This window comes from Syngnathus leptorhynchus, chromosome 13 (assembly GCF_054491065.1).
Source record: "Syngnathus leptorhynchus isolate UIUO chromosome 13, UIUO_Slep, whole genome shotgun sequence".
In the NCBI taxonomy this organism is placed as follows: domain Eukaryota; kingdom Metazoa; phylum Chordata; class Actinopteri; order Syngnathiformes; family Syngnathidae; genus Syngnathus; species Syngnathus leptorhynchus.
In genome coordinates, this window is record NC_141207.1 from 2,090,379 (window position 1) to 2,101,409 (window position 11,031).

The 11,031-nt window shown below is 42.7% G+C and overlaps 1 protein-coding gene across 2 annotated transcripts; it reads right to left on the reverse strand.

Moving 5' to 3' along the window:
• Positions 1–6,024: 6,024 nt before the first annotated feature.
• gfi1ab (growth factor independent 1A transcription repressor b) lies at positions 6,025–10,096 on the reverse strand. 2 transcript variants are annotated; one of them, XM_085927751.1, is made up of 5 exons: positions 9,955–10,096; positions 8,764–9,000; positions 8,265–8,623; positions 7,673–7,810; positions 6,025–7,551 (listed from the first exon to the last, which is right to left on the reverse strand). In XM_085927751.1, the coding sequence occupies exons 1-5, from the start codon at positions 10,028–10,030 to the stop codon at positions 7,207–7,209; spliced, it is 1,155 nt and encodes a 384-aa protein (XP_085783877.1). In that variant the 5' UTR covers positions 10,031–10,096; the 3' UTR covers positions 6,025–7,206. The 2 variants fall into 2 exon arrangements, with proteins under 2 accessions (XP_085783877.1, XP_085783875.1); XM_085927749.1 differs by having other exon boundaries at positions 8,265–8,626.
• Between the last annotated feature and the right edge of the window lie 935 nt (positions 10,097–11,031).

Consider the following 11,031-nt stretch of genomic DNA (forward strand, 5'->3'; position numbering starts at 1 on the left):
GTAAAAAACACGCATACACACACACACACACACACACACACACACACACACACACACACACACACACACACACACACTGAGACTCTCGAAGGAATCCGCCAAAGATACATGTCGCTTTCTAAAAATCTCGTCAAAGCTTTGCAGTCACTGCCAAGTAAAAGCAATTCAAATGACTCCTATCACATTCCATCAGGAATGCATAGCATTGTAATTCAAATGTGACAAACTTTATTTTCTTGCTTTTACCGCATTCATTTGCACTGTTTGTTTGTTGTCACAACACGTGACAAAAAGACGACCAGTCGAGTGTAACCGAGATGATTTGACATCAGTCTTTTGCTGCCAGAATATCATTTTGAAATGGGAGGGGGGGGGCATTTGCAGAGACTCCCCCAGTGGCCTTGAGAGCTAATGGAGTTAGCGCTCTCACCAGGGATGCTACTCACCTATGCCCCCTTTTTGTAAAAGCTTTAGCCTTGTAGCAAACAATTGCAGGGAGGGGCCAGCTCGGACAGAGAATCATCTTCCGCATCTCTCAACATCCTTGTCATGCCGCTTTATGTTTTGGCGGCGAGGCGAAAGCTCCCCGGCGACTGCGACGGCATCCGTCTGCCATCGAGCGATACCGACACAGTGTGCGATCTCGCCGCGTCTAACTTGTGACTCTCCTTGTAAACTCGTTGCCGATCAATACACACTTCGGCCAGACAAGCTAGCAGCTGCAGCGGGATCCCTGACAAGTGCCGATCAATATGGCTGCGCTCCGAATCCCTCTCTCAGTCGAGAGTGTTTGCCATTTGGTACAACTGGTTGCAGACTCGGGTCTTCGCTCTATCGTCAAAAGTAATCAACTGCGATGGAAATCAAATGATGCTTTATGCCAAAACAAAAAAAAAAGCCTTTTTTTGTTTCTGGGCTGAGATAAAACAAGATGGCTAGTATGTTTTGGAAGGTTGCCAGCTGACTGTATTTTATGACAACAGCAACGTAATTAAAATATAAAAAATACACTTTATTCTCGAACCAACATTTTTCCAAATGCCCACATACATTTTGAATCTTAACTTGTTGTTTGACAATAAAAATGTGGCTTCCTCTCTAACCATGTACTCCTCCTTCCCAAAAATCTGACTTGACCCCAGTAAAATTGTGACTCTTGACAGCAAAGAGCCAAATTTTAAATTTGTAGCGCCGTCTGCAGTTTAAACTGCCCAGCGCCTCCCCGAGGGAGGCCGATCGAAGATGTTACATGTGAAGTGGCTGTCAAGACGATTCCGTCAGACGCTGTTTAAAGATGCTGACACACCATGTTTGGGGTACCCGCGTCTTGTTGCAAGTGATGGCAGGCTTTTAGTCCCGTTTCTTTCTTTCCCCCCCCCCCCACACACACACACACACAAATTGCCTTGATCCGTTTAAATGTTCACTCGTGTGCGCCGAGTCCCGTTTCACCTGCCACACACGTCTCCTGACACTTCCTGCCAACTCAAGGCTTCCTTTTCAGGTCATGTGTCCGCAACCCCTTTGACTTTAATTGAAGACTTTTTCTCCTCAAACTTTTGCTTCAAAAAATACAGCATTTTTTTTTCATCATGTTAAGAGCAGGCTGATTGAAATGAAAGACTTCCAGGGATAAACTGGAGTTCAAACCAAATGGTCAGTTTTTGCTGCAATGCTCTAACAGAAATAACCCCATGAAATTTGGTGTCCCGAGTATGCCCACAAATATGTCAGAAAAAAAACAAAGCAAGTCGACCATTTTTGGTATGAAGCGGCCACGTTAGGTTGATTTCTCTTAAATATTATTTAATTTGTCTCGTGATGAGCACAATGTTTCCGTTTTACCATCGCTTGTGGGCGGAGCTTACCAGCACTATTTGACGAGGTTTATGAGCAAAATGAGTTTTTGTGATAATTACGAAAGCTTTGCAGGGCGGGATCAGATTCCGGTTGGGCTCATCAATGTTTCAAAGGATGCCGGAGGGAGAATGGGAGAGCCGCTGCACTGCCACGATCCATTTCTCTCCACTGCCGTTTGGCCCTTTTCTCTCTCTCTCTCTCTCTCTCTCTCTCTCTCTCTCTCTCTCTCTCTCTCTCTCCCCCCCCCCCCAGCTAAAAAGTCCCCTTTGGATGCAAGATTTAAACCAAGGGAATACGGCGAGGGTCTCCCTGGTTCTCTGGGCCTCTGGGCCCGTGGAAGTACTTTTACCCGATGGCGGGATCCGTCACCTGGGCTTTGATCCTGCCGCAGTGTGACACATGACCACACAAGACCCCCGGATGGGCATTAGCGCAAGCTTCAGCACACTCAACATTCGCCGCCGCCGCCGCTCAAATCATTCATTAAATCAGAACACAAAAAGTAACTTTACTTGAATGCCTGCCCATCAATATTTCATGGCGGCTGAGGATGAATCTTTGTCATTTTTGCACTGCTTCCTGTGGCTGCGGCGAGGCTCTTATGGATCGGCCTTCTTCGGGAGCGCTGTTGACAGTCGGCATGAATATTTTAGGGAGATTCATCGGCAACATCGTCGCCCCGGTTCGCAAAGCCACGTCGGCCTCATTTACATACGTATCTTTGAGTTATTTATTTGAGCATGCTAATGTACACGCACGCAATAGTGTGTAAAATTGAGTGAACAATTCGTTCAAAAGAACGAATCCTTTCAGTGAACGAGAGTGAACGAATCACTTCCTAAATGATTCCTTCTTTTTCAGTTCATATGACTTGAATCAGTAGGTGTCGGTAATGCCCATTGAAGCTGGTGCCACCTCGTCGTAAAACAAAACGAAGAAGAAAATGACGTAACTTCGCGTTCACGAACGAGTCGTGAATTGAATTTCCCGTTCACCAACGAACGAATCTGTGAGTGAACGAAACAGTGATTGAGTGATTCGCATTTCCAGTTCATCGTGAGAACAAACGGATCAGTGAGGGAACGAGTCCTGACTTTCCCGTTCGCGAAAGAGTCAATGGGTGAACTGCCTTCCTTCCCGTGCATCAACGGGTCAGTCAGTGAACGAGTAGCGTCTCCCTGCGGGAACTATGTAAGCAAGAATGTAGATTTACGATTTACTTATAGTAGGTTTTATATAACGTGTATGCATATATATGCCTAAATATTGTCATCTAATATATCGACTGCAGTTTCACATTAGATTGCTGGTTTGAGATGTAGTTTTATTAATTATTATTATTTTTATTATTATTATTTTAATAAACATTAATGTTATAACTTGTCTGGTGTTTTATTTCTTGTTTTTATATTCGCCAATTAAAACAAAAAAATCTGACATTTGATTAACTGCTTTATATGACAATATGTTTTACATTGTGATATGAATTGGTGTCCCCAAGATTAACAAATGTCGGCATAACGTTTTTTTTTCGATATACATTCGATATAATAACACCATCAACTATAAGCCAACAAATACAAAATAAAAACATCAATTCGTTGAACAATTCGTTTGAACGAATCTTTTGAGTGAACTGATTCTAAAGATTCAGTTCACCTAAAAGAACTGGAATTCACATCACTATCACGCAAGTGTGGATGTACATGGCGTGAAGTGTTCATGACTGCCCGAAAACACAAACATTTGAAAATGACACTTGCTGACAACACAACAAATTATTCATGTCTCCAACAAAATGAACATTTAATATAACACTGTGGCTTATATAGACCAAATTCCAAATGAATGAAATGTCTCAGATAAGGCTCTGCAAGACAAGTTATTGGAGATATTGCCACCTACTGGCCTGGCATACTTACTATAAGAACATCTGTATTTTTTCAGTATTTTAATTTTACAATGTAAATGGATGGATGGATGGATGGATGGATGGATGGATGGATGGATGGATGGATGGATGGATGGATGGATGGATGGATGGATGGATGGATGGATGGATCTTTTAATGAATAAAAGTTGTAAACTTGCGATGGAAAAAGTTGCAATTTTTCTAGAAAAAAAACATTATCTTAGGTATAGTTGAATAAAATGATCTTACCAGATTGTAGTCATATTTCAGAGAATTAAATTCATGCCTCTGATTCTTACAAAGGTGATGTAAAAGTGGCTTGTATCTCACTAGTGATTAAAAGCCACTTCAAGACAGCATTGATGTCCAAAAAAAGAGAAAAGAAAAACATGCGAGGGCTTTTGTCAGAGAGCAAGAACACGAGGGCGCTAAAAGGCCGTAACATGCCAACTTGTCACTTGTGCTCAAACTTGTGTTTTATTGCCCCTGAAGACAAGAAAAGCTTCATCCCGTCACGCTCCTCCTAAGCGTGCTTTTAATGTCACCCGTAGTGTTCGCTCTTTGTCTTTTTACACAAACCCACACACAGGACAGAGAACTGGAGGAGGCAGAATGTCTGATGATCCCGGAATGACTCGGATCTGGTCACCGTCGGTAAGGTGCTCAGCTCACATTCAATCGTTTTCTGATATGTGATGCTAAATGAAGCGGCTAAACATACACACACATCAACTCAGATACATGCACACACGCCCGTGCACACCCCTCCCCCCTTGACTCACGCTGTGCAGGGCCCCAGACCGGACTAATGGAAAGCTTTCAAGGTGGCCTCATCATTTGGCCCCCGCCGATTTCTAATATGTGACCGTGTGTGTGAGAGTGCATGTGTGTGTATGTGGCCTTGGATTTAGAATCACTCACACACACAAGCACCTTGGGACGTGCCATTAGAAACAAGTCTAAAAACTGAAAGGAACAATACATCACTACCTCCCATCAAATCTGGGTGCACCATAATCCTGTGTGTGTGTGTTTTGTGTGTTTGTTTTGTATCTGTTTTATGTGTGTGTGTGTGTGCGGGTTTTGTGTCGCGTACGTGTGTGTGTGTTTTGTATGTTTGTTGTGCGTCGCTCGCCAAAAGTATAAAGTGGCGGTGTTAAATTGGTGTTATGGAGCTCAGTGTGTCTCTTGTTATTATTTTCATGCTCTCCCTTCTTTTCTTACTGCTGCGTCATGAATAATTTGTGCATGCGCCTTGTTGCAGCGCTGACAGCTGCTTTGCACTGTTTGTCACATCAGGTGAATAATGAATAAGCCTCCATGTTGAAGAAAAGATGGGAGGGGGGGGGGTGCCATGTGTATGATCCAAACTTTGCAGAACTCTTTGAATCCGGCATTGAGTTAATCACTGCCGTGAGCTTGCAAGCTCAATGCGCAGAAGTCGTCAGACCTGTACAAAACAAAGCCGAGCAAATATTATGACAACACACACTGGAGTATAACGAGGTGCCGGGTAACTGGAGGGCATTGGTCCCGCTCATACTCTTTGTGCTTTCCACTAATCAGCATCTTGTCTCTTTACAGTTAAACAAGCGCAAACCTCTGTCCTCTGTTTTGCATAAACATCTGAAACAACACAATGAGTTGATGAACAGCCCATGTTGTCTTTTATTACTTTGCAATGTGCAGCAAAAAAAAAAATTATTTGAATCTCTTTTTAAAAGGCACAAGCAACACACAGGTTTTATTAATAAATCATAAAAAAAAAAAAAGACACCGTCCATCCCGAGCCTAGCCGTGATTGATTTTGTGCACGTGGCCCGGGGCATGACGGGAATGTGGTTACATTTAATGGAAGCTTCTTTTTTTTTTTTTCCCTGAGATTGACTTTTTTTTCCTCCTACTCTCTGGGGAACATGAAATGTTAATTAAACAAATATTTGAAAGATATTAACATCCTTATTTTACTAGTGTGCTGTTTTCTTTCTGCAAGACACCCAAGCCCACGCAGCCATCCTCATCCTCGTCTTCATCCTGCCCTTTTTTTTTTTTGTGGCCTTTAAAATATTTAAAATGCCTCCGCATGTTGACCAAATGAGGCGTGAGCAACCAAAATCTTTGTCAGTCACTGATTTTAATCACCAAGTGCACAGAAAAGAACACTCTTATTCTGATTCTCACTGTTTTGATATCATTGTTATCAGGAAGGTGATTTGCTGCAGCTCACCAGGTACTCAGCCTTCTTCGTCATCTTCTTGTTGATGGCCAGGGGCCCAATTGGCAACCGTAAGAAAAAAACTCAAAACAAACATAAGAAATCAGCGTGTTGTTGATGGTGTAAACACATGATCCAGGTGGCCAAAACAAACATGTGGACAGCACACGCAATCACAGCAAAAATACCAACTTGGAAAGAAACAATGGTCAAATCTGTTTTAGTAAAGCCATAATATAAAAAAAAAAATCTCATAAAAAAACAGGCCAAAAATCACATTAAAATTTTACACACGTCTATGTAAAAAAAAACAACATTAAATAATCACACCAAAAATCCACATAAAAAAAATCTAACAAATAAAAACACAAAAAGAATGCCTTTATTGTACAACTGAAAGAAAGCATTCCATCAGAGGAAGGCTGCATGTCAACCAGAAGTTGGGGGACTAACATTGTACCACTTGCCAACATGACCTTCTGCGTCTTGGAATCCCAACCCAGGCTGATATTCTTCTATCGCCCACAAAAAAATCTACATGAAAAAAACCCCACAAAAATAACCCAAAAAAACATGAAAAACAACAAAAAAGGCACACAATAACATCCACATAAAAATCATAGTTTTTAAATGTTGATTTACCAACCATTCATTGCTTTTATGCACAAATTGGGACGACTCCTTCAATGGCATTCTATTTTTCTTTAATAAATCATCTCATGTATTGTAGTTTGGTTGAAAACAACTTTTGTAGGTTGGTCAAATAAGATAAATGATTAATTAGATTAATCCATTCATTCATCCGTTCGTTCATTCATTCAATCATTCAGCCATTTATTGCAGTTTGGTCAAAGCAGGAAGGGAAAACATTTGAATGGTGAGAAAAGAAAAAGAAAATGCTCAAATCTGACTTGATATTTTGCCAGCATGACTTCAGAAGTTGAGTGACAACAAACAAAACAAGATTCTAATCTCTCGTATTTTATGCATGTATTTTTTTATATTTTTTTTAGTGTTTAACATCTCTATATATCAATATGGACATTTTTGGTATAGGACACATTCAACATGAATAATCTGCGATATTGGTGCTTTTGAGAAGTCTATCGTTGTCCTTCCAATAGCAACGTATTTGATGATGGTGGCGTAACAGATGAAGACAGGTCCCAGGACAGAAGACAAACAAGCATTGGCAAAAAAGTCTGTTAGCGCCTCGCCATCACTTGATCCCGTGCTGCGTGTCCTTGTGCCTACGCAGGTCGACCTTCCTCTGGAACCCTTTGCTGCAGAGGTGGCAGGCGAAGGGCTTGTAGCCGCTGTGCTTGCGACTGTGCGTGATGAGGTTGGAGCTCTGGCTGAAGGCCTTGCCGCACACCTGGCACTTGTGCGGCTTTTCCCCCGTGTGGATGAAGGTGTGCTTCTTCATGTCCGACTTCTGATGGAAGCGCTTGCCGCAGTACTGGCAGGCGTAGGGACGTGTGTCCGAGTGGATCAGGAGGTGCGTGGAAAGCGTGGACGAGCGCTTGAAGCTCTTGCCGCAGATCTTGCAGTCGAAGCTCCTCTCCTGCAGCGGGGCGGTCAGGAGTCAAGCATGAGTCACCAACTCGTGCCCAACTAATTAATCGGCCTTAATATAGAATCCGTATATATTTTTGCAGATAGAAAAATGACAACATAAGACTGACCTGCGAGTGCACGGCCTTGTGCTGCTCCAGACTGACGGCATGTCCGAAGGTTTTGCTGCAGACGGGGCACGCGAAGGGCCGGGTCCCGCTGTGGGATCTGCGAACGTGCACCTCCAGCCCGTGCGGCGTGGAGAAGACCTGGCAAAATTTGATCATTTGCTGTAATAACATGGATGCAATTTTTTTTCTCCATTTAGACAAATGATCATTATCTGCTGATCATGTCGTCATCTGCTGAGGTTGAAAGTAGCAATCAGTTTCTTTTGAGAAAAAAAAGAAATAGCTGTTTTCAAATGTAGGGGTCAGTAAATTGCAAAGAAAAAAAAATACTCAAGAACCTGAAAAATCTAGTGTGCCATCAGAGATCATTGAGTAGTAAATGATCCAATTTCAATTTATAGGTCTGAAATTTATTATTAATTAGTTCTTCCAAGTGTGACGTGTTGTGACAGGTGCAACAATGAAATGGTCCTCCGCTAGATGGCAGAATTATTTTTTTTGTGACATTTTTGTTGATTTGTTGAACCTGCTTCTTACGTCCCACCAATTATGAGTGCGTGGTGCTGCAGCCCCACTTCCTCTAAAGTCTCACCTTGCTGCACTTGACACATTTGAAGGCGCCGTGGAGCGCCAGGCTGGCGCAAACATCCGGTGGGGCCTCGCGCTGGGCCTCAAGGTGGTGGGCGTGCAGGGCCCCCCTGTCGTGGAAGAGCAGTGAGGCGGCGGCGACGGCGTGGCGGCCGTAAGTCCGCAGTGCCTGCTGAGCGTACGCGGACGACTGCTGGAGCACCTGCGCGCCCGGCTCCGCGTAAAAGCCGTGCACCGAAGGGACTGTGGCTGGATAGAGCCCCTGCACAACGGTGGTTGAGTATCCGCTCCAATCGTACGGCCGGAAGGGAACTGAAAAGGCCGTCGTATCGTCCATCAAAGGGGAAAAAGACTTGAGCGAATCTACTGGAAGAAAAGAGGAAGCAAACTTTAAACGGAGACTTAACGTCAATCGACTCTGGCCACAAAAATATAAAATCATACAAGTGATTTTTTTTTTTTTTTTAGCGGCAAATCAGAAATAATTCCATCATTGTGCGTACCAGGTGAGGCAGACGGGGACGGCGGCCTCCAGAAGCCTTCATAGTCCGGCGAGGACGCGCACAGACTGCCCGCGCAGCTTGACGGGGACTTGGGAGAGGAGTCAGCCGCCTTCGGAATGAGGCAACCCAGAGAGAGAGACGACGCGTCCGCGGTCACTACCGCTTCCTCTGCGGTAAAGCTCCACGCGGAACCGGACGGGTCCACAGGAGGATACACACCAACATCACTCCAAGGACCTACTCCGCCACCAATGCAAAAAGTCATTTGGACAGTTTTGAATAATTCTCGAAACGAATTAAAATAATAATAATAATAATTTGGTCACGACTATAACCAAAGAAAAAATAATGAGTTTTATTCCCCGCTAAGGTCAGTTTTTTTTTTTTTATCCCGATAATATGCTATAATTGTGCGGAGACACAGGGCCATTTAGAACCAATGTTTATTTTATATAACAAACAATATTTCATTTTATTTTTTAATCAAAACCTCGTAAAGGTGTTTAACTATAAAACAATTGAATTGAAGTTTGAAAACGTCATCTTTTTGCTTCAGTGTTAAGAGACTACATTTTTGTAACATCACAACAGAAAAATACAATTTGTCATATTTTAACGTTAAGCGAGAACATTAGAATCGACGTGGTTATTTCAACAGTGGACGCTTTTTCCACAGTGGACGTTTTTCCCCAGCAGTTTCCACTTGACTTCACTCAAATCATTTTGTAGTATAACAAATACAAGAATATGAACAATTTGTCAAATTTTAATATTGTAATAGTAATTTGTAACAGTTGTAATTTGGTTTAATGGTTGATCGTTTTTATTATTAGAGCGACAAAAAAAAATGTACAAATTGTCATTTTAAACGTAATAGCGTGAAAATACGTGCGTCTGTTAACTCGTTCAATTTAATTTATGGGTAAAACAAGTAGAGTTGCGTTTCCCCCCTCCACTGGGGAATACATTTTTAATCATATAACAGCGAAAAATACAAACAGTGTCATATTTTAATGTCTTCACAGTGCTTAAAAATCGTGTAAGATATTTGTTTTACAGTCAGCGTTGAGATCTTGGGAGAAAAATTAACAGTGTCACAGTTTCTAAAAAAGTATTTAGTGTCTCATTACTTTACCATAACTCAGAGAAAATGTCAAGTTTGAAAGGAAATGTCATGCGTGTGGTTGTTACCTGTGCAGTCGTGCAGCGCTCGTGGCTGGTGATAGGTGTGAGCCCTTTTGCTCTTCACCAGGAAGGAGCGAGGCATCCTCTCCGCTGCGCTCTTCTCTTAATTCTCCTCTTTTCTTTCTTCTGCTTGCTGCTGCCTTTCAAGCTAGAGGCCAAGGTACGCATGCGCGAGGACGCCAGCCGCCCGCCAGGTGTCACGCGCACAGGTGACGCCGAGGAAGAAGAGGAGGACGAGGAAGATGAACCCCCCAGGCGCTTTCACTATCCCGCACACAATAGAAGCTTTATTTATTTATTTGTTGTCAGTATAGGGGGACGAGAGGGGACTCGTTTGACACCTGTGGGTTTAACAGCAATTATCGTGATTATTTTATGATTATTAACACTGTAGACAAAATACTTTATAAGCGGGGATGCTTCATAAAAATCATCCTTTTCACCGGAATCTAATTGGAACGTTTATAGCCTACATTACAGTGCATGACCAATTGTGTTTTTAGAAATGAAAATGGCATTTATAATCCAGTTATAAGATTAAGTGTAATGCAGAGATAAAGTCTTTTGACTAAAAGGGCAAAATTTTCACAGAATATTTTCAAGATGCTTCTCAACTTCAGCAAATAAAAAAAGCGAATGTACATGAATATAAAGTATTTAGTGTACAAGGAAAGGCGCACGGCCTGATGTGTGACGTCAGGGGCAGCAATCACGTGGTTAGTTTTACGGTTGCGACTGCTTTTTTTTTTTTTTTTGCCTGTTTTCCCGTTCAATAAACGCCTGGAAGTGTGTCTGTCTTTCAGTCTGTTTTGTGAATCTCACACGACCTTTATATAACAGGATCCTTACAAGCTGCAGAAAATATCCAAACTGGAGGTGCGCACAAATTATGGCCGTACGGATGCACGTCGCCAATCAGAAGGAGCAGAATCGCGACAGGATGCGAGTAGGGACACGTGCCTGAGCTCGATTAGACTTCCGCTCAGCGAGAAGCCCGCAGATAGGACGACATGGACGATAAAAACGTGTACGTGTACACACGCCAGCGTTTCCTGCCAGCAAGTGCTCACACGTCACTAAAAA